This window comes from Hipposideros armiger, unplaced genomic scaffold, assembly GCF_001890085.2.
Source record: "Hipposideros armiger isolate ML-2016 unplaced genomic scaffold, ASM189008v1 scaffold_258, whole genome shotgun sequence".
Lineage (NCBI taxonomy): Eukaryota > Metazoa > Chordata > Mammalia > Chiroptera > Hipposideridae > Hipposideros > Hipposideros armiger.
The window spans coordinates 1,790,791-1,810,139 of record NW_017731608.1 but is presented as its reverse complement, the minus strand read 5'-3'; the positions used below and the strand labels follow the sequence as shown (position 1 = coordinate 1,810,139).

General features: G+C 51.1%; 5 protein-coding genes across 7 annotated transcripts in view; 2 read left to right on the top strand and 3 right to left on the bottom strand.

Annotated features, from left to right (window-relative positions):
• C1QTNF4 (C1q and TNF related 4) overlaps window positions 1-1,179 on the top strand; it is an 11,154-nt gene extending 9,975 nt beyond the window's left edge. For both annotated transcript variants that reach the window (XM_019656377.1, XM_019656376.1), the window contains one exon: window positions 58-1,179. In XM_019656377.1, coding sequence (XP_019511922.1) covers window positions 63-1,037 — 975 coding nt within the window. In that variant the 5' untranslated portion in view covers window positions 58-62 and the 3' untranslated portion in view covers window positions 1,038-1,179. The remainder of the gene's footprint in view (window positions 1-57) is intronic.
• Window positions 1,180-1,260: 81 nt separating this feature from the next.
• FAM180B (family with sequence similarity 180 member B) lies at window positions 1,261-4,973 on the bottom strand. Its single transcript, XM_019656384.1, has 3 exons — window positions 3,844-4,973; window positions 2,941-3,011; window positions 1,261-2,737 (listed from the first exon to the last, which is right to left on the bottom strand). Exons 1-3 carry the CDS (start codon window positions 3,974-3,976, stop codon window positions 2,342-2,344), a joined length of 600 nt encoding a protein of 199 aa, XP_019511929.1. The 5' UTR covers window positions 3,977-4,973; the 3' UTR covers window positions 1,261-2,341.
• Window positions 4,974-5,079: 106 nt separating this feature from the next.
• On the bottom strand, window positions 5,080-9,756 carry NDUFS3 (NADH:ubiquinone oxidoreductase core subunit S3). The gene is made up of 7 exons (XM_019656382.1): window positions 9,616-9,756; window positions 9,442-9,504; window positions 8,245-8,342; window positions 7,890-8,039; window positions 6,869-6,994; window positions 6,615-6,734; window positions 5,080-5,330 (listed from the first exon to the last, which is right to left on the bottom strand). The coding sequence occupies exons 1-7, from the start codon at window positions 9,677-9,679 to the stop codon at window positions 5,163-5,165; spliced, it is 789 nt and encodes a 262-aa protein (XP_019511927.1). The 5' UTR covers window positions 9,680-9,756; the 3' UTR covers window positions 5,080-5,162.
• On the top strand, window positions 9,743-14,257 carry KBTBD4 (kelch repeat and BTB domain containing 4). 2 transcript variants are annotated; one of them, XM_019656373.1, is made up of 4 exons: window positions 9,743-9,845; window positions 10,806-11,423; window positions 12,108-12,214; window positions 12,668-14,257. In XM_019656373.1, exons 1-4 carry the CDS (start codon window positions 9,827-9,829, stop codon window positions 13,526-13,528), a joined length of 1,605 nt encoding a protein of 534 aa, XP_019511918.1. In that variant the 5' UTR covers window positions 9,743-9,826; the 3' UTR covers window positions 13,529-14,257. The 2 variants fall into 2 exon arrangements, with proteins under 2 accessions (XP_019511918.1, XP_019511919.1); XM_019656374.1 differs by having other exon boundaries at window positions 9,761-9,950.
• PTPMT1 (protein tyrosine phosphatase mitochondrial 1) lies at window positions 14,126-19,349 on the bottom strand. Its single transcript, XM_019656383.1, has 4 exons — window positions 18,921-19,349; window positions 18,739-18,819; window positions 16,692-16,883; window positions 14,126-14,968 (listed from the first exon to the last, which is right to left on the bottom strand). Exons 1-4 carry the CDS (start codon window positions 19,314-19,316, stop codon window positions 14,798-14,800), a joined length of 840 nt encoding a protein of 279 aa, XP_019511928.1. The 5' UTR covers window positions 19,317-19,349; the 3' UTR covers window positions 14,126-14,797.

Here is a 19,349-nt window from a genome sequence, read left to right as displayed (position 1 = left end):
TTTGGAGGCAGCCCCTGCCCGACCCTCCTCTCCTTCCCCTTCTGCCTCCCCTTCCAGACGCCATGCTGCCGCTCCTGCTGGGCCTGCTGGGCCTGGCCGCCTGCTGGGCCCTGGGCCCAGCTCCAGGCTCCACAGAGCTGCGCTCGGCCTTCTCCGCCGCACGCACCACGTCGCTGGAGGGCACGTCGGAGATGCCGGTGACCTTCGACAAGGTGTACGTGAACATCGGGGGCGACTTCGATGCGGCCAAGGGGCAGTTCCGCTGCCGCGTGCCCGGCGCCTACTTCTTCTCCTTCACGGCCGGCAAGGCCCCGCACAAAAGCCTGTCGGTGATGCTGGTGCGCAACCGCGACGAGGTGCAGGCGCTGGCCTTCGACGAGCAGCGGCGGCCCGGCGCTCGGCGCGCCGCCAGCCAGAGCGCCATGCTGCAGCTCGACTACGGCGACACGGTGTGGCTGCGGCTGCATGGCGCCCCGCAATACGCGCTGGGCGCGCCCGGCGCCACCTTCAGCGGCTACCTGGTGTACGCCGACGCCGACGCGCCTGCGCGCGGTCTGCCCGCGCCCTCCGAGCCGCGCTCGGCGTTCTCGGCGGCGCGCACGCGCAGCCTGGTGGGTTCCGACGCGGGCCCGGGGCCGCGGCACCGGCCGCTGGCCTTCGACACCGAGCTTGTCAACATTGGCGGTGACTTCGACGCGGCAGCCGGCGTGTTCCGCTGCCGCCTGCCCGGCGCCTACTTCTTCTCCTTCACAATGGGCAAGCTGCCGCACAAGACGCTGTCGGTGAAGCTGATGAAGAACCGCGACGAAGTGCAGGCCATGATTTACGACGACGGAGCATCGCGCCGCCGCGAGATGCAGAGCCAGAGTGTGATGCTGGCACTGCGGCGCGGCGACGCCGTGTGGCTGCTCAGCCACGACCACGATGGCTATGGAGCCTACAGCAACCACGGCAAGTACATCACCTTCTCCGGCTTCCTCGTGTACCCCGACCTCATCCCCGCCAGCCCTCCGGGCCTTGGGCCCCTAGAGCTCTGAGCTTCCACCCGGAGAGGAGGCCGGGGGCGTGCATGCCGAGCCGGGGCCCGTGGCCCGAACACCCCGCCGGCGCGAGCATGACGGCCCGCCCAGTGCGGCTGGACGCTGCCAATAAAGTGGGCCTGCGCCGGCGCCTATGTTCCCCAGGGTCCTGCCTCTGTCTTGACCGCGACACTTCTGTCTCAGGGCGGGGCGGGAAGGCAGTGACTACTGCAGGCACAGGGTGGGGGTCAGAGGGCAGGATTTGGTCAGGTCCTGGGTGGGCGAGGAGGTGGGAATTTGAACCCTTCTCACCCAACCCGTTGTGGGCCTCCCCGTCCTGTCCCTTTCCAGTCAGTCCTTCTGTCTGACTCCACCCCCCTCCCTGACCTTCAGCGTCATTCTTAGAGCCCTTTGATGGCTGATTTCTTTTTGTGACTGCCTCGCTGGGAGCATGGATTCAAAGAAACAGCAGCACCTTCCTTCTTCCACTAGGGTGTGTGAGTGGGATGTGCTGTTGCTACTTGGCTGCCGCGATTCCTGTCCTCAGGACAGGGAGAGTGATTTGCTCAGAACAGGGGTCAAACATGGAAGCACACCGGCTCCAGGAGGCCAGAACCGAACATTTTATAGGATGAGCTACACAGGATCAGGGCTATACCAGCCAGCCTTAGCTTGTCTCTCTCAGCCTGCCCCCTCCCAGCCTCACACCCTCCTCTGCGGTGTTCATCTCATGAGCCTTGTTGAGATAGACCGAAAACATTCCCGCCGGCCCCCCACACAAAAGGTATATTCCTCCACCTGCTTCCCTTCACTCCTCCAACAGACCGAACTAAAAGCGTCCAGCCCTTTCTCCCAGTCCACATGGGGAACTTGGAGGTTCAGGGACCCCAGAACCGTGGCTGGGGTTAAAAGGAGTTATCTAAATTAGGACTGGAGGCTGAGCTCTTACAAGGTTCCCGTTTAGATTCCACAGGACGCCTCACGGACTGCCAGGGCAGGAGTTGGAGGGTCTGACCTGGCCTTACTTGGGGGCAGCTCCCCTTTCAGCATCTCTTAAATACACTGACCCCAAAACACACACAACTCTGCCTTAAGCTGTGCACCTGCTGTCTGGGCCCTTATGGCGGGACTCTTAGCTTATCAGGGCCCAGGGAAGAAGATGGGGGGAGGGATAGACCAGGGTCCAGGGTACAAGCCGAGCTCAGAGACCTGAACACAGGGAAGAACTAGGTACCAGATGGAAGCTCCTGCCCAGGGTGGGTCTGGCATGGGGGGTGGGAGGGGAAGGGGGAGGAGGTGGGCTAGCGGGTGAAAGGGGAGCGTCAGGGGAAGGGGTCAAGGATCGAAAGCCAGGGTCCCAGAGAAGGGGGCTGGCTCTGGGGGCAGAAGCCTTTGCACAGGTCCCAGAGTGTTTCCTGTGCCAGGAGGGCAAAGACCTGGGCCCAGCGGCCCCTCTCCTCAGCCTCGCTAGCCTTGTGCAGCCGGTAGACACAGGATAGGCCTGTGAGGAGCAGATGTTCAAAGTCCCAAGGGCTAAGAGGAGGCCCCTTCCGCAGGTCCTGGAACTGCTGCAGCTGCTGCTCAGCACCCTCCAAGTCACTGGGCACGTGGTGCAGCAGGAGGAGCCTGAGTCGGCGGCCTGGATGTGTGGATGCCAGTTCCTCATCCTGGATGTGCAGTTGCCCCATGACATCCAGCTCCAGCCCAGCCCAGAGCAGCTGCAAGGGGAGCCATGTAAGGGATGGGCTGGGGTCCCGGGGACAGGGCAGGGAGCAAGAGTGAGCTGGGGAGCATAAGCAGGCAGCAGGGCCCATGCTGGGTTGTCCCCCCTCCCCAGCAGGCCAGCTTGAGACATCCCCCTTCCCCGAGTTTAGGGACCTCTGAACACTCCCACCCCCATGTCCCAAGCTGGAGGAAAGACCTCAAACATCACTTCCGGTGCTTCTGGCTCCTGCAGGCCACCTCCCACGCTGGTGCTGTTCATGGGCTGCCCTGGGGCAGCAGAGAGAAGTCAGACCCCTGCCAAGTTCCACCCTCAACAGCCCAGCCTCCCAGAAGTGCCCCTCAGCTGCCTAGTAAGAGCACCTAGAGGTTCTAGCTGCAAAAGAGCAAGAATGCCATCCCATGTCCCTCACCCCCTACACACACACTGACATTCATCCTCCAGGGCATAGGTCTTGTGATCCCAAAATCATCATCCCAAACCCAGATGCCACCTCGGCAAATGTCCAGGACTCCGCCTTGAACTTCTGCAGTTCCCTTGGCCAAGAACTCCAGGCCAATGGTCACAAGACACTTCACTCCCCACTTCCCTTCTCTAGAATCCTCTGGGGACAATGTAACCTGAAACAGTGCCAGTGACCCTCCCCAAAAAGTTGAGGACCCCTTTGGGAAGAACCCACTCCTTAATTGCTCCTCAGTAGTGATGGTGTGCAAGGCAGGGAGGCCAGGCAAAGGAGGATGTCTGTTGCAGCTTCCTTCATCTCCCTCCAGAGTGCTGCCTGGCCCTTGGAAGAACTGCTCCAAGCCCAGGGCAGGTCAAGAGGTGCTGCTTTGTGCATCAACCGGAATAGGTTCAGGCCCAATGCTGTCCAGGGCCAGCACTGAGGGCAACCCAGGGATATCTTATCTCCCTTTACTTCACCTGGACCTTTCCAGTTCTGGGCGTGGGGCCCACACCATTAGCCCCTGCAGCACAGGTCAGCCTGGTACCAACCATGCCCACAGTTCTAGGGCCTGCAAGGCTCAGATAGAACCAACTGTAACTATCATCATCTGGCAGCCTTCCTTGGCTTCCATCCACCCCACCCTGAAGCCCTGGTACCTGCATGGTGCTGGGATGTAGTCAACCACGGAAAGAGGCAAATGGCTACCATTAGCCAAGCCAAGAACTGCATTTTCCCTGCCATGCCTGTCCTCTGGGTCTCACTCTCCCCAACTGCTCTCTGGTCCTGCATCCGCCTGCCACACACTGTGGCTCCAACTTTCCACGGCAGGCTGCTCCAGGCGTTCCCTGCATTGCGTGTCAGACTTCAGTGCTAAACAGGGAGTGGCTGGCTCTGGCTTCCCAGGGGCTCTTTCCATCCTGTAGAAATGTGGAATCTTTCGTTGTTGGCAGTAGGCGCCTAGCTCTCTGCTTGTCAGGCCCTCAGCCTATTGCTGCCCAGATGGGCAGGATGCTTAGTTAATAGAAAAAAGGTGTTTGGTAGCAAACAGTTCTACAATAGTTTGGCCCTCCCAGGAGGTAGGAAAGTGCCCACGCAGTTAACACTACCTTACTATCTGTCCTCACACCCAAAACATCCTGTAGCTGAGCTGAACTCCTGACCCCAGGTCAGCCCAGCCTCCAGGGAGCCCCTCAGCAGCCAAGAGCATCAGCTGCAAAGCCTGGTTTGGGCTGGCTGGGTGGCCCCATGGACAGGCAGAGCCAAGCACTTCCACCTCAGGCATTCAGTCACTGGCTGAGCAGACCCCAGACCAGCTGGGTTAGGGAGTCCTATCCCCTGGAAGACAGATCTGCAGCTCCTGTCTTTTGCTCCAGCCCTGGGACCTGTGCTTGCTTACAACATTCTTGGTTCAGGCCAGAGTCCAGGAGGATTCCCTTAGCCCAAGCGTGATGGGTTATCAGGTTGCAGGGAGCAGGAGGCAGGGGTCAAGACTCAAAAATAAGCTGTGGTTCTTCCTGGCTCTGGCTATTGGCTCATGGAACCCTGTGGCTATCTGGATGGGATGAGGGTGGGGGGGGGGTTTCCCTGGTTCCACCAGCTACTACCAGATAAGGGGCTTTCTCCAGCAGTTGTTGGGACCCTCTCCAGGTCTCAGGGGAGGCCATGCCACACCCATCCTGAGCCCTGTGGACTACGAGAATTTCGATTTCAGCTCCAGAATCCCTCTCTCAGAAATACATCCAGGCTTGCAGGTCTCCATGTCTCCAACTGCACTATTTAGTCCCATTAAAATAGATTCCGATTTGGTAGTCTCTCTAAGGGAACAAGGAAAAACCCCTCCTGCATCTGCCCTCTCCTGAGTCAAAGCTTCATAATGATAGGCACATAGGAACTGGTGAGTCTAAGTAGGATTTTATTTACAGGACACTCAATTATAGATAAGACACTTTCTAGGATCCACATGCCTTCCCTGGAACTACTTGGTTTCGGGTTTCTTGTCTCCGGCTTCAAGCTTGAGACTTTCGGGGGGCTGGCGATAGGCAGGGAAAGCCTCCCATGGGCTATTGAGGTCAAACTTTCGGAACTCTTGGGCCAACTCCACCGGCTCAGCCACCACCCGCTTCACCTCATCGTCATAGCGTAACTGCAGAAGAAAAAGGTTTGGACACTGAGGAAGGCCTTGTTACGGTAAGCAGCCTACTTCCCCAAGACCAGGAGTGACTTCCCCAGCCCCTTTATGTCTCTGTTCTTGACTCCTGTCCCAGCCTGTCACTAAGTCTCTATCCACATCTGTGTCACACCCCTATCAAGTCACATTCCACCCACAGTCCAAAATGGCCCTTATCTCACGCCCTGCCATCACCAGGACAGGCTCCCCTGCCAACCATCCCCCCACATCATGAGCTCTTAGCTCCTTTTCCAGCAGAGCTGACTGTGCTCACCCATCCACCCACTCTTACAAGGTAATGGTAACACTTGGCCAGAATTAGGGAGCAAGTCAGTGGCTGAAAAAGAGGAAACCTAAACTGGCAAGCACTCAAATTCATGCCCTATGGCCTTGGCATTACCACTGTCAAGATACAAGGCAGTAAATTTGGAAGACAGTAAATTTGGCATGGCTTTTCTTGTTACTGGAGGAGCAACTGGATAAGGTAAGAACAAACAGGTGCTGGGGTGAAGGAGCAAACCAGATTAGGGGGACAGTAGTGAGAAGAGAGGGAAGTAACCCTGACCACAAGCAGCTTGAGAAGAAAATGGAACCAGGCAAAATACTAAGAAAACAGGAGCATTTGGGTACTAATGAGAAGAGCTGGATTGTCACTATCTCAACATTTCTAAAAACTTACTTGCTACAAAATCACCTGTGTGTATGACTACACTAGATCCCCCTCCTGCTCATAAACAGCCTGCAGCACATGGCTGATAAAGCAAAGCACTGAAATTCTTTATAAGGCCCTTACAGTCATATTACTGCTGCTGCCTCTGGTCATTCACAAGGGCTGAACACTCAGCGTCTTCCTTATCAGCTCCCTTCTCAGAGATCCTGGGCAGGGTAAAGTGATGCCCCACTTTCAGTGGGGACAAACTGTCCTCAAGGCTGCCCTGGCCATTAAAATGACCACTACAATAATGGCACATCAACTGAGCATTGATAATACACCAAGCTTTGCACATAAATCATTTAGCTCACCGCAAGTCTTAGTAGTTTAGTAATATTATTGTTCCCGTTTTGCAGATGAGAAAACTGTGTCACAGAGAAATTAAGTAACTTGCCCCAGATTACGAAAGTGGAGCCAGGAATTGAATCTGGAGCTGATGCTCTTAAACTACCACAATCCACAAACCATATTTCCTGCCATGCCGAGGATCCCCCAGGTTCCCTGCCAGACCCTCCCTGAGGCTGCTATCCCACTTCCAAGGCTCCTACCTCAACGTAACCAGACAGAGGGAAGTCTTTCCGGAAAGGATGTCCCTCAAAGCCATAGTCTGTCAGGATCCTTCTTAGGTCAGGGTGGTTAGCAAAGAAGACTCCAAACATGTCCCATATCTAGAAAAAAAGAGGCCCTCAGGCAACCAGTTCATCATGGCCAACACAGGTGAGGGACTGTGCTGCATCCAGTAGTTTCAACCAATTCTGCAATGCTGGCCCAGAGGCAGGATCCAACATGCCCAGTAACTCACCTCCCTCTCATACCAGTTGGCCGCCTTGTACACAGAGACAGTGGACTCAAGGGGTGTCAGCTCATCGGTATAGGTCTTCACACGGATCCGAGAGTTGAAGCGCAGAGAGAGCAGGTTATAAACAATCTAAGGAGAACAGAGGGAGCTAGAGAACCAAGATGGCGACAGGCTGAAGGGTCTGAGGTGGGAGTCCCTGAGTGGGAGCATCAATGATGAGGATACAGGATGGGTTGGATTCCACCCTGTGAACCTGCCGTCTGTCCTGAAGCTCAAAACCTCAAGACCCTCCTATACTTACAACTACTTCCAAAGGCCTAGGTCACACTGTAGGACGCATGTCAGGATGCTCATCTTTGTTAACATTATTCCCTTTGTCTGGGATGTCTCCCAAACCCATCTCCCCAAACCCCAATCCTCACTAGTCTCCTGTCATCCATTAAGATTCAGCACAAACATACTCTCTCTCTTCAAAGCAGCCTTCCAGAAAGGGCTAAGTTGCCCTCCTGCATTCTTATACCATCTCTCTAACATCCCTTGTGTAATATATTATTACAGTAAGCTGTTTATGTGTCCTTCCCCTCACTAGAGTGTGGGGAGCTTCTGGAGGGCAGGGATTAGGTGTTATTTCTCTCTCAATCCCAGAATCTGACAACCAGGATATGATCAGTAAATATCAACAGTTGAACATATTGAGAACTGTGTGAACAATCTACTAGCACTGTTTCATTTAATCCTCACAACCACCTTATGAAATGGAGACAATTTTATACTTCCTCTGCACATAAGAAAACTAAAATTCAGAAAGATTAAACAAAATGTTTGAAGTCATACAGCCTATGACTGGCAGAGCCAGGATTCAAACTTGAGGGCTGCCTGATTCTGAGGCCCCAGTTTAACTGCTATGTTGAACTGTTTGACCCAAATGGCAACTAAGAAGGCTATGATTCCCATTGGTAGCTCTCCCCCTAAAACTGTTCTGTCCTCTTTCCTTCCTTCCCAAACCTCAAATCTCCTTACTGACCTCAAAACGGTTCTGCCGGGTGGGGATGTCCACTGCCGTCAAGTCAGCCAAGGATTTGAATTGTGCGTTGGTGTGATCCCTGAGGAAAGTCAGCACTGGGATGACTCCATCAGGATGGATACAGATCTCTAACTCATTGAAGCAGGACACCTGCAGACATGGAACAGGAGGGCAGAGACAACAAAGAGCTACTGTGGGAACAGCTAACTTCAGCTGATTCTCCTAGTTTAAGGCAGAGAAAGAAGCCCAGCTGGGATGGAGGAATCTGGTTTCTTTGATACCGAGATGCCCACTTCCACATGGTCCAAGAATATGGTTTTCTTGTCCCAGATCAAACAACAGTAGTGAATATTACCTGAACTTGTTGGACATACTTGGGCAGGATTTCAGCCACATACTCTCCAAAAGCTGAGAGCTGCTTGTGGGACACATCATTCCGTGGTTTGACAGTGGCTGGAAGGAGAAGGCATATTTAACAAAGGAATGGTGAAGGCAGCAGCCAGTCTCTTGGGCTTGTAAAGGGGTATTGTCTCCCAGCAGTGCTCTTTGTAGAACCTTGAGAAAGGTAAGGGTGGAGGGTTCCTCTTCCAGGGAATAGGAAATGATGAAAACTTAGGGGACAGGCCACATACACAGTACACAAAGACTCTCATTACTGCAGCTGGGGTATCTGCCTCGTCTCAAAACTACTCCATGGTTCTTCCTTCACAATGCCTGCGTTTCTGCTAAAGCAGCATATGTTTCAGCTCTCTTACCAGGAGTTCTTTAAGAGTAGGAACCAGAACTTTTGCTTCTGTGTATCTCCTTAGCACCTGGCTCATAGCAGCTTCTCAAGTAAACAACTTCAGGGCTTAAGAGCCCTCACAGGTTATCTAGTTGAAACTTTTTTTTTTTCATAGATGAGGAAATTGAGGCCTGAAAGGGGGAAATGCCAGGTCTCATGACTCCCAGTCGGCTTCTGTTGACTGTAAAATATCTCCATACACTCATTCATACAACCATAAATCACTGACTACCCACACGTCATTGACTGCAGGGTAATGGAAGCAAGCCGATTTGATCTATCATTCACTGATACTGTGACCCTGGGCAAGTTACTTCTCTGGGCTGTTTCCTGATCTATTGTATGAAGAGCACAATACTATCTCATAAGATTGTTGTGAAGACTAAGATCATTCACTAAAACACTTCGCAAGGTGCCTGGCACACAGTAAGCATTCAATTAATGTAAACTACCATTATAACAGGTTGTACATTGGGCTCTGAGTCCAGAAGGTTGTTTCCAGCTCTCAAGCTCTCAGTTTAACCAGAATAAAAGGGAATCATGGAACTGGACAAGGGGACAATCAGCGCCATAGGAGAGGCCTAATGGCACAGGGAGGGCCCGATTCTGCCTGCAGAGTGGGGACCATTGCAGTCAGGTCTCCAAGGACAAGCAGAGATTTGCCAGGACACAGGGAAAGGCATCCCAGAGCAAGGTCAAACATCTGACAAAAGGAGCGAAGGGGTCCCGCCTGTAGTCCCGAGAAGGGCCAGGCCCACACATACTCACGGCGCGTGTCGGCCGCAGCGCTTTCCCTCCTCACCGGCGGCAGCACCAAAGGTCGCCTGGCCACTGCACGGGGAGACAAAAGGCACAGGAGCGCAAGGTGAGTCCTGAGGGGCTCCCTGCGATGGGCGCGCCACTGATCTTGTCCCGAGCCTCATCCGGCTGTCCCCTGCTCACCCCTGGACAGCGCCACGGCCCCCACAAGCCCCCGCCACCAGCCCCTCGTCGCTGCCGCCGCCATGTTTCCCAGATGCAAATCAAGTAGCGGAGGTAAGACCCACAGGACACGGAGCCCCAAGGGCACGGACCGGAAGCGGAAGTGTGCATTATATCTTATTCCGGACGAACGCGGGGCCATAAGCAGAGGTTCCGGTATCCAGGCTTCGGAATGAAAGGAGGGAACGCAGGTGAGAAAACAAGGCAAGCAGGTAGGGAAACAGTGAGGTGAACGTGGCCCTAGCTTGGTGTGGCAGAGGCTAGAGAGAAAGCGAGGACCCTAAAGAACCGGACAGGTGAGAAGAGGGGAAGGGGCGGGGGTTCTGGTTCCACATTCCATACCTCTCCCCGCTCCCTAAACTAAGCTTTTGACAAGGGCTGGCGGGCATGGTGGATTGGGGGGAGGGGGAGACAACGGTTTCCCTGGCGACCGTTTCCCAGGTGACTCCAGGTAGAGAGGCTACACTGCACGTGGCAGTGGGCCTCCTCGTACCTCGGGCTAGGGATGGCTGGGCTCTGTCTCGAGTTCTGGGACGGAGCCTTGGGGAGTCATTACGTCGAGCGGGGAAGGGCGAGGGGGAAGCTCAGAAAAGAGCAAATGTGGTGCTGACATGTCCCAGCCAAGCCTCATATTGGAATCTGGACTCCATGCGCGCGCGCGCGCGGGCGGAGCAGCGGGGTAGAGTAAAGGGATGGGGGGCTGTCTGGACACAAGGTCTTGGGGGTCTTTTTTGTCTGTTTCTGCTCTCCAGAGCCTAACTACTTTTATACCCAATCGTTATTTGATTTGTAAGGTTTATTGCCAGGCTTTTAAGATCATAGGCTTCCTCCAGCTCCTCGCTTTCATGTGTTGACCTAAATACCAAGTCTTTTGTTACATCATGGAAAGGAATATTCAGTGTTTTCTCAGAGAAACACCTGGAGTAGGAAATTTTATTGATTTTATTACGGATGGGGTGCCACTGCAGAAAGACGAACCGAACTGTGGTTGAAAGAAAGCGTCAGAGATGTTATCAGCAGGGCCAGGACTAAGGTCCATCTGGGCCCACTTTGCTCTCACTTGTTCCTTCTCCTGCCCTGAATTGGACGGTTTGATTAATAGGCTGTGGCTGTGGATTCCCTAAGTTGCTGAGGGTGGTGTTGCTTTGCAGACAGCTGGCAGAGAGAGAAGTTGGCTACCATGGAATCACCAGAGGAGCCTGGAGCATCCATGGATGAGAACTACTTTGTGAACTACACTTTCAAAGATCGTTCACACTCAGGCCGTGTGGCTCAGGGCATCATGAAACTGTGTCTGGAGGAAGAGCTCTTTGCTGATGTGACCATTTCAGTGGAAGGCCGGGAGTTTCAGCTCCACCGGCTGGTCCTCTCAGCTCAGAGCTGCTTCTTCAGGTCCATGTTCACTTCCAACCTGAAGGAGGCCCACAACCGGGTGATCGTGCTGCAGGATGTCAGTGAGTCTGTTTTCCAGCTCCTGGTTGATTTTATCTACCATGGGACTGTGAAACTTCGAGCTGATGAGCTGCAGGAAATTTATGAGGTGTCAGACATGTATCAGCTGACATCTCTATTTGAGGAATGTTCAAGGTTTTTGGCCCGCACAGTGCAGGTGGGCAACTGCCTTCAGGTGATGTGGCTGGCAGATCGGCACAGTGATCCTGAGCTCTACACTGCTGCCAAGCACTGTGCCAAGGCCCACCTGGCCCAGCTGCAGAGCACAGAGGAATTTCTCCATTTGCCCCACCATCTCCTCACTGATATCATCTCAGGTAAGTTGAGGGAAGGGGGCATAGCATACCCAGCTACTTGGGTATGATGTTCAGCAGATACTCTAGTTCAGGAGAAAGGAACCCTCAGGCTTCCTGTTAGTTTACAGTATTATTGGTAGGGATTTGGATCCCTTCTGAGAGAAATTAAATTGAGATTTAGTGCAGCTATTTTCAGAGAGAGTCCCTTACTGAGGAAGAAGCCAGGAAAATAAAAGCAGCAGCATTTACCCACAAAAGGTAGTGAGGAACTATTTGTATTTATACTCTGATCTGTCCTGTGCATTAAGTGTGCTCACATCCATCCTGCACTTTGCACGTACCTGTGAAACTAGCTACCTAAGTAAACTATTGACGGATGAGCCAAGATACCTAAAAAAATTTTTAAGTGATGGGCCAACTTTAGGTAACAATCCTGACCCTGCCTGCAAGTGGGGTATAACCATACTTTAGGTGTGATCTCTGCAGCTTAGTAGATTGCTTCCATGGCAAATGGGAGTATTATCAAGCCATCCATTTTGATTACAAGAAACAAGGCAACTTTAGGTTAATTTCTCATACACATACACATATTATTCAAGGTGGTAGTTTAACAAAGTGGTTCACATCTTTAAAGCCTCTGGCTCTAAATTTCCCTTTCAGATTGTCAGATTGCCATTGACCATGCCTTTCCTCTGGCTCTCACAGATGGAGTTCCATGTTCCCAGAACCCAACAGAGGCAATAGAGGCCTGGATCAATTTTAATAAAGAGGAAAGAGAGGCTTTTGCAGAGTCACTCAGGACTAGCTTGAAGGTAAGGCAGATTTCTTTAGGGTTGGGAGACAATAATAGCCATGCATCATAGCTATCAATTGGCCTGGCCTCTTTGATGGCTGGTGAATAAGGTCTCTGGCTTGAAGTTGTTAAGAGCTGGGGAGGAGGATAGATGCGTGAGCCCAAAAGCCACCAGCCTCTGGGCTCCAGAGCTCCTTGAGATAACTACTTTCATCATTGCATTAACAATCCTGAGCACCCTTTGTCTGAAGCACCAACTCATGATAGTTTTTAAAAAGCTGAAAGGATGAGTGCAACAGATTCTCTGCCCCAGCTTAAAATGCCTGAAAGAGTGATTGGAGGAGAGGCAGGATGACACACAGAAACTAGAGGGGAATAGGTTAGAGCAAGATATGTGTTCCAGGGCCTTAAGGACATGCGTCTCAGCTGAGCTTTAGCCTAGAACCGATATCATTTCTAATTTTGCCAATAGGAAATTGGGGAGAATGTGCACATTTATCTGATTGGGAAAGAGTCATCTCGTACCCACTCGTTGGCTGTTTCCTTGCACTGTGCCGAAGATGACTCCATCAGTGTAAGTGGCCAAAACAGCTTGTGCCACCAGATCACTGCAGCCTGCAAGCACGGTGGAGACTTGTACGTGGTGGGAGGGTCCATCCCACGGCGCATGTGGAAGTGCAACAATGCCACCGTGGACTGGGAGTGGTGCGCACCCTTGCCTCGGGACCGGCTCCAGCATACCCTGGTATCTGTGCCCGGGAAAGATGCCATATATTCACTGGGTGGCAAGACCCTGCAAGATACTCTCTCCAATGCAGTTATCTATTACCGGGTAGGTGATAACGTCTGGACAGAGACAACGCAGCTAGAGGTGGCTGTGTCAGGGGCCGCTGGAGCCAACCTCAATGGGATCATCTACTTACTAGGGGGGGAGGAGAGTGACCTGGACTTCTTTACTAAACCTTCCCGACTCATCCAGTGCTTTGATACCGAGACAGACAAGTGCCATGTGAAGCCCTATGTGCTGCCCTTCGCAGGCCGCATGCACGCAGCTGTGCATAAGGATCTGGTGTTCATCGTGGCTGAAGGGGACTCCCTGGTGTGCTATAATCCCCTGCTAGACAGCTTCACGCGGCTTTGCCTTCCTGAGGCCTGGAGCTCTGCCCCGTCCCTCTGGAAGATTGCCAGTTGTAACGGGAGCATTTATGTTTTTCGGGACCGATATAAAAAGGGGGATGCCAACACCTACAAGCTTGACCCTGCCACTTCAGCTGTAACTGTCACCACAGGCATTAAAGTGCTTCTCACCAATTTGCAGTTTGTGTTGGCCTAAGGCTGTGAGGAGGAAAGCAGCTGACTTTTGTCCTCCCCTTTTCCAGCACCTACCCATCCAAACTTGAAGTCCCCAAGGTCCCAGTTCAGAGTATTGTTATTTTTTGGCACATGTTCAAAAGGCAGCCTTCAGCCCTTTTCTGAACCCATAGGGGTGGCCCATTTGGGTCTTTTGAGACTGCTGTTGCTCTGCTTGAACAGAGAGAAGGCCAGCCTGTTCTCTGCCATCTCCTGGTAATCCTGTGCCTCAGCGGAGGTGGCTTAGAGCAAGCCTTCTTAGATCTTAGGCACAGCCTCCCCTCTTTACCTGATCAATGTTAAATAGAAGCACCCCTGACCCCAAGACAGAAGGAAAGATGCCCAGTCTTTTTATCTATAGCCTGCAAAGTGGCTTCTTGGTCATTTTTCCACAAAGATTTAGGTGTTAAAAGAGTTTTCCTTCAGGCTTGGTTTGGGAGAAGGGGCTAAGTTGAAGGTGTCTGTCACCAGCAAGAGTCAACTCTAGAATTTGGGACATTCAGTCTAATGTTTTCTCATCTGTCAGGAAGTGTATACTCTGGTTTGATGTTTTTGGCTTACTCTAAGGGATAAGCCAGAATAAAAGTAGAAAGGATTGTTTAATTAATAGCAGAAACGTTTTTCAAACTCTTAACATTTAAAGTCTCCTTTAAAGTTCTAAGCCAAGTCAAGAACTAGGAACTGTTCATACAAATAAAAGTTTTTGAAGGGATATGTGTGTCTGTTTTGAATTCTGAAGGGGTGACTTCCTCAGGGAGACTAAGCAAATGCCCAACACATTTCTAAGTCAGTTGCAATACTGACTGAATCCCATACTTCCTTTTCTACACACAGGATCACTGCTCCAATCCACTGAGGGGCCAGTGAATTGAGGAACCCGTGGCAAAGAGCCAGAGCTGAGTGTTTCTCTTCTCTCTGCCTAGTGTTAAATGCCTTTGAGGTATGGTGCTAAATACCATCAGGTACAACATTAGGTACACAATAGATTTCTTTTTAGAATAGATTTTTTAAGAATAGATTTCTATTTAAAAAGTAAGGCAACCTCATCTCTATCCCCCATTCCCTATACCCTGTGAATAGAAGCCATGCTAAATCTTTCTAGTCATACCACAGTGTTATTTCAGAAAAATGAAATGACAAAGAAAACAAAATTATCCATTCCTTAGTACATTTCTGTTATGTCAAGTCTGGGCTTAAGCCCCTTCGGTTCTGTAAACTTTTTTCTGTAGCCGGCAGGGTTGTTGAGTTCTTTTTAATCCACAAACTTCATGTCTGTGATGTGTGATGACTTATCCTTTGCTGCCCTTGCAGTCATCTCCTTGTGGAACTCTTTGAGAATTTCCAGCTGGCCAGGTCTGATGTGGACGTGTGACCGGATCTTGGTGAGAGCTCTTACAGCCTCCTCTGGACTCCAGTTGTATACCTGAAGTACAGGGTTGGGAAATTAGCAGAGAAAGAAAAAAGCAGGTATAAGGTGTCCTTGACAGGTGCTTAAAGGGCTCCAGAATGTCATTTAAAAACAACAACAACAAAAAACTCCATTTTGAGGGGAGTTAAAAACCATGCTTGATATATTATAAATAGGAGAGCACTTTAATGCCCTCAGTTAACCCGTCCCAAATTACAATGCAACAGGCTGGGGAGGACAAGTCAGACTTTCTAATTCTTGCCGTGCCAAACCCAAGAAAAAGAAGCTTAGGGACTGCCGAGTGGCTCAGCTGATTAAGAGCTCGCTTGGGAGCACCAGCTCTGAGCAGCAGGGCTGTGGTTTGGATCCCTCATTGAGGGCCAGTGACGCTCACCCTCTACAGCTAAGATGGTGAACAAAAGCTCGACCTGGAGCTGGGCTGCTGTGAGTCACCTGCGACGGCTTAGGCTGCAGTGAGCTACCTGCAGCACTGTGAGCGGCCGACCAATGACCAGCGACCTATGGCCTCACCCAGGAAGAGCACAATGATCATACCAACATGGGCCAGTGAAGTGACATCCTCCACAACTAGACTGAAGAATAAAAACAGCAATTTGTCTACCCGGATGTTCCCCTTCCCCGATTCCCCAACGCTGTTCCCCTCCCCCCAACTCCTCAAAATCTTTTTTTCTTTTTTTTTTTTTTAAAAGCTTAAACGTGAAGCTTAGATCCAAAATTCAGGCCTTCCTAGGTCTATTACATGTCCTCACTGAGCTGTTGGTTTCAAGTTTCCTGGAAAGAGTAGATGTTTTTATGCATCTTGTCACCATGGCTAGAAAAACAGCACTTTTTCAATTTGACTAAGAGGGTTAGCTTTGTGTCCTAAGGATACTTAATGGTTTAGAACTCAACAGAACCAAGAAAATATAGATTTTTAGCCTGATGGTTCAATTCTCACTCAGCCCAAAATATCCTGAGACCCTGTTTCCAGCAAACAACCCTAAATGACCAAAGCTTTAGTATTTTCAACCATCTACTCACCAGTCCACAGTAACACAAACAAGGCCAGGCTGGTAATTTTTACACTTCCTTTTTGTTTAAACTATCCACATGACTTAGTAAATGCTCTGCAGGGACCAATCGGTAACAAAAATGAGTCAAGCAGGGGACATGTAACAAGGAATGATGGACTACTACAGTATTGCTTCTAAATAATTTTAAAAGCATCCCACCTGCTCACCATACAAATGGACCAAATTCCATTGGGTCCTCTGTTTCTAGAAACTAACGTCCAGAACTCTACTCCAAAATACTTGAAATCTGAGTACTTCAGAGCTGTAAGTGATCAGCACTATTTACAGTACTGGACTTCCTGACATGCTATTTATAACATGTATTTCTGGCCTTTTGCTGGTGGTAACATCCTTTGCAACTCCACTTTTTTGAGTGTCTGTTGTAGGTCAGTGCTCGACGTACTTTCTCATTCAAGCTTCATAGTACATTTAGTTTGAGGAGGAAACTGAGCACCAGAGAGGGGAAGCCACCTTTGCCTAAGTCGCATAGCTGGCAGGTGGCCAAGCCACAGATCTGCCTATCTACAATGCTCAGATGCCTTCCACCTCCCAGCAGCCTGAGACTGGGAACATGACTCCTTCCAGCAAGGCCTGCCAGGAGACCATGCTACTGAAGTTCTGGAAACGTGCTATAAATGGGAACAGTCCAGAAAGACCTTTCCTACCTGAATCAGATATGCTGCCACCATAGTGGCACTTCTGGAGCGCCCAGCCTTACAATGCACGTAGACGCTCTGGCCCAGTGACTGGTACTTGAGAGCAAACTGGACTCCTTTCTGGAGGTTAGCCAAGGTTGGGATTCCAGTCATGTCTACAGTGCTGAGTCGCAGCTGCTCAACTCCTACCCTCCTCCACTCCTGGAACCAGGTCCATCAGCATAAAAAAAGAGAATGGAAAAAAAAGCCTGATGTTAGTGGTATGAAGATGGGCTCCCAAGAGGCAGCAAAGCAACAAGGAAGCTTCAGGGCTTACTACAATGTAAATATACTGTTTACTGTTTTCTAAACAAACTTCTTACAGAAATCTTTTTCAAATGGCTGACCTACATGGTTGGTCTTTCATCAAATAATAGCTGTGCTGCTGAGTTAGAATTATGTCCAATATTTAAAGTGTCCTTAAAGTACCCTTTGGGTATTTGAATCTTTAGCTGCAAAATATTAGCTGTATAAAATTCACCTGCCAAAAATTGTGCAACTGTGTTTTTGCATAATTGGTGCCTGTGTAGTGATCTAGCTGCAGGGTCAGACTACTACTGGGTTGTCGGAAAAGTCATGACGTATTTTTTGTTTTTTGTTGCAAAAATGTGTCATGACTTTTCCAACAATTCAATATATCTTGCCAGAGCTTTCATTTCTCTGTCCGTAAATCTTCTCTTTTTCACCACTTTTTTCTTGAGCAGGCATGTGGTAGAAAATATTTATTTTAAAATTAAAATAATTTATGTACCTTTGCTAGTGCAATATTATCACTTAAGAATAAAAGAATAACAAATAGGAGAAATAAGGCCTCTGATGAAGTGGGCAACGGCTTTCTTTTTGGCTTTAAGACTTCAGATAGGCTCCAGGTACTCTTGTTATTAATCTCCTTAGCTAGAACCAGAGACTTTATGGCTCTAAATGAAAGTATTTTATGCTGATGAAATTAACAAATAACAGTTTTGTAGCATGCAGCTTATGCTTCAATGACACCAGAAACAGCTGAGGAGCTTGCTAAATATTCAGATTCCTGGGCCCCACCCTAAATTTCCTGAGTCAGAATCTCTGGGGGTTGTACCTGGGAATCTGCCATTTTAACAAGACTGGCAGATAGTTCTCAGGTATATTACAATGTGAGAACCACTGCCTTGGAGATTTCTCTAGGCCAGTGGGATTATGTAGCGGCATTGTCCAAACGCCAGCGCCTCACATCCAGAGACCAAGCATCTTTTGACTCCTCTTGCTGCACAGGACTGACCACACTAAGGAACATTTACCACTTTGGCTAATAGCTCCCGAGACCTTGTGGCAAAGGACTTTGGGAAATCCAAGGAACTGCTGTCCATTCCTTAAAAACGTATGCCATCGCTAAACAATATATTTTAAATGTGAGTCACAAATATTTTTTAAGGTTTCAAAAAATCTACAGGTTGAAATAACAGCATATTCATCCGGCTGTATCAGAGTAAACCAGAAAGATAATTGTATAGTGCTAACAGATGTCAAACACTATAAAGATAGGGTAATGTCCAATAGCCGCTGTGGAGAGTTCCACAAGCAGGCATTCGCATTTAATGAAAGTTTTGTTTTAAGGCCCGAACTTCGTTATGACAGTACTTTGGAATTCCACTATGTCTCTAACATATGAATAAAATTTCCCACAAATCAGAGCCAAATGAACCCTATGCAGTTTTTCGATGGGTGGTTTTAGGATAAATTTATTCTGCGGGGTGGGTGGGTAGCTTTTCTTCTAGAGTTTATAGGGCCTTCATGTTGAATGCCTAGGGCAACAACAGTTTTTATTTCACAATTTCTATCTCCAGCCGCAGCCATTTAAGCTTCGAGTACCAGACCCTCCTCCTGAGGAGGCAAAAAAGCCTGGGACACCAGCCTCCGGGGCACGGTCACCTGCAGCGCCCCTCCCCCGACCTCCTCCGGCTCTCGCAGGCCCCAGGTGGTGGGCGAGGCTGGCCGGCGCGCCCGCCCCAGCTCCCCCCTACGGGCCGGGGCCCCTCACCTTTGAGGAGTTGCACAGGAACCTGGTCTCATACTTCTCGTTCATGGTGATCACCCCCCGCACGTTCTCGTCCTGTACCAGCTGCCGAGGTAAAGAGGGGGCTCAGAACCGGCCTCCGAGGCCCGGGCGGCACTCGCCCGGCTCCCAAGCCCGACGCGGTCCGGCCTCCCGGCCCGGCTCACCCGGCGCGTCATGTTCCGCAGCGGCAGCGCGCCCAGCAGCACGGTGTGGTCGATGCGGTGGTACCAGTCGCGGTGCGCCCGGCCCGGCACCTTCCAGCGGAACACTGTGTACAGCAGAGTCGGGTAGAAGAGAACCCGGGCCAGGCCGGCCTCCAGTACCGCGCCGGCCGACATCCCGCACCACGCGGCCGGGCGCAGCGGCGACCCGTCCACCGCCGGGCTCGCGGTCGGCGGCCGCGAGGGGAGCCAGGAAGGCGATGAGGACTGGGGCTGCGAGTCGTCCGCAGCCTCCCGAGAAGGCGACGCCGCCGGCGCAGGGCCCTCGGACGCCGAGACCTCGGGCCTGGCGCCCGCCGCCTCCGCGCTAGAGGCTGGGGACCCTGGGCCCTGCGGCATGGCTCCGGGGGCGGGGCCGCCGACGTCGGGGGC

Excerpts from the sequence above, each read along its gene's own strand:
- FAM180B (XM_019656384.1), bottom strand. The coding sequence starts at position 3,976 with ATGCAGGACCAGAGAGCAGTTGGGGAGAGTGAGACCCAGAGGACAGGC. Across the intron at positions 3,012-3,843 it reads TACATCCCAGCACCATGCAG|GGCAGCCCATGAACAGCACC; the intron begins GTACCAGGGCTT and ends CTGCTGCCCCAG. Across the intron at positions 2,738-2,940 it reads CACCGGAAGTGATGTTTGAG|CTGCTCTGGGCTGGGCTGGA; the intron begins GTCTTTCCTCCA and ends CTCCCCTTGCAG.
- NDUFS3 (XM_019656382.1), bottom strand. The coding sequence starts at position 9,679 with ATGGCGGCGGCAGCGACGAGGGGCTGGTGGCGGGGGCTTGTGGGGGCC. Across the intron at positions 6,735-6,868 it reads CCAACTGGTATGAGAGGGAG|ATATGGGACATGTTTGGAGT; the intron begins GTGAGTTACTGG and ends CTTTTTTTCTAG. Across the intron at positions 5,331-6,614 it reads CTCTGTCTGGTTACGTTGAG|TTACGCTATGACGATGAGGT; the intron begins GTAGGAGCCTTG and ends TTTCTTCTGCAG.
- KBTBD4 (XM_019656373.1), top strand. Across the intron at positions 11,424-12,107 it reads CCTCACTGATATCATCTCAG|ATGGAGTTCCATGTTCCCAG; the intron begins GTAAGTTGAGGG and ends TGGCTCTCACAG. Across the intron at positions 12,215-12,667 it reads CACTCAGGACTAGCTTGAAG|GAAATTGGGGAGAATGTGCA; the intron begins GTAAGGCAGATT and ends TTTTGCCAATAG.
- PTPMT1 (XM_019656383.1), bottom strand. The coding sequence starts at position 19,316 with ATGCCGCAGGGCCCAGGGTCCCCAGCCTCTAGCGCGGAGGCGGCGGGC. Across the intron at positions 16,884-18,738 it reads TCCTGTGCAACTCCTCAAAG|GAGTGGAGGAGGGTAGGAGT; the intron begins GTGAGGGGCCCC and ends ACCTGGTTCCAG. Across the intron at positions 14,969-16,691 it reads TGGCAGCATATCTGATTCAG|GTATACAACTGGAGTCCAGA; the intron begins GTAGGAAAGGTC and ends CCTGTACTTCAG.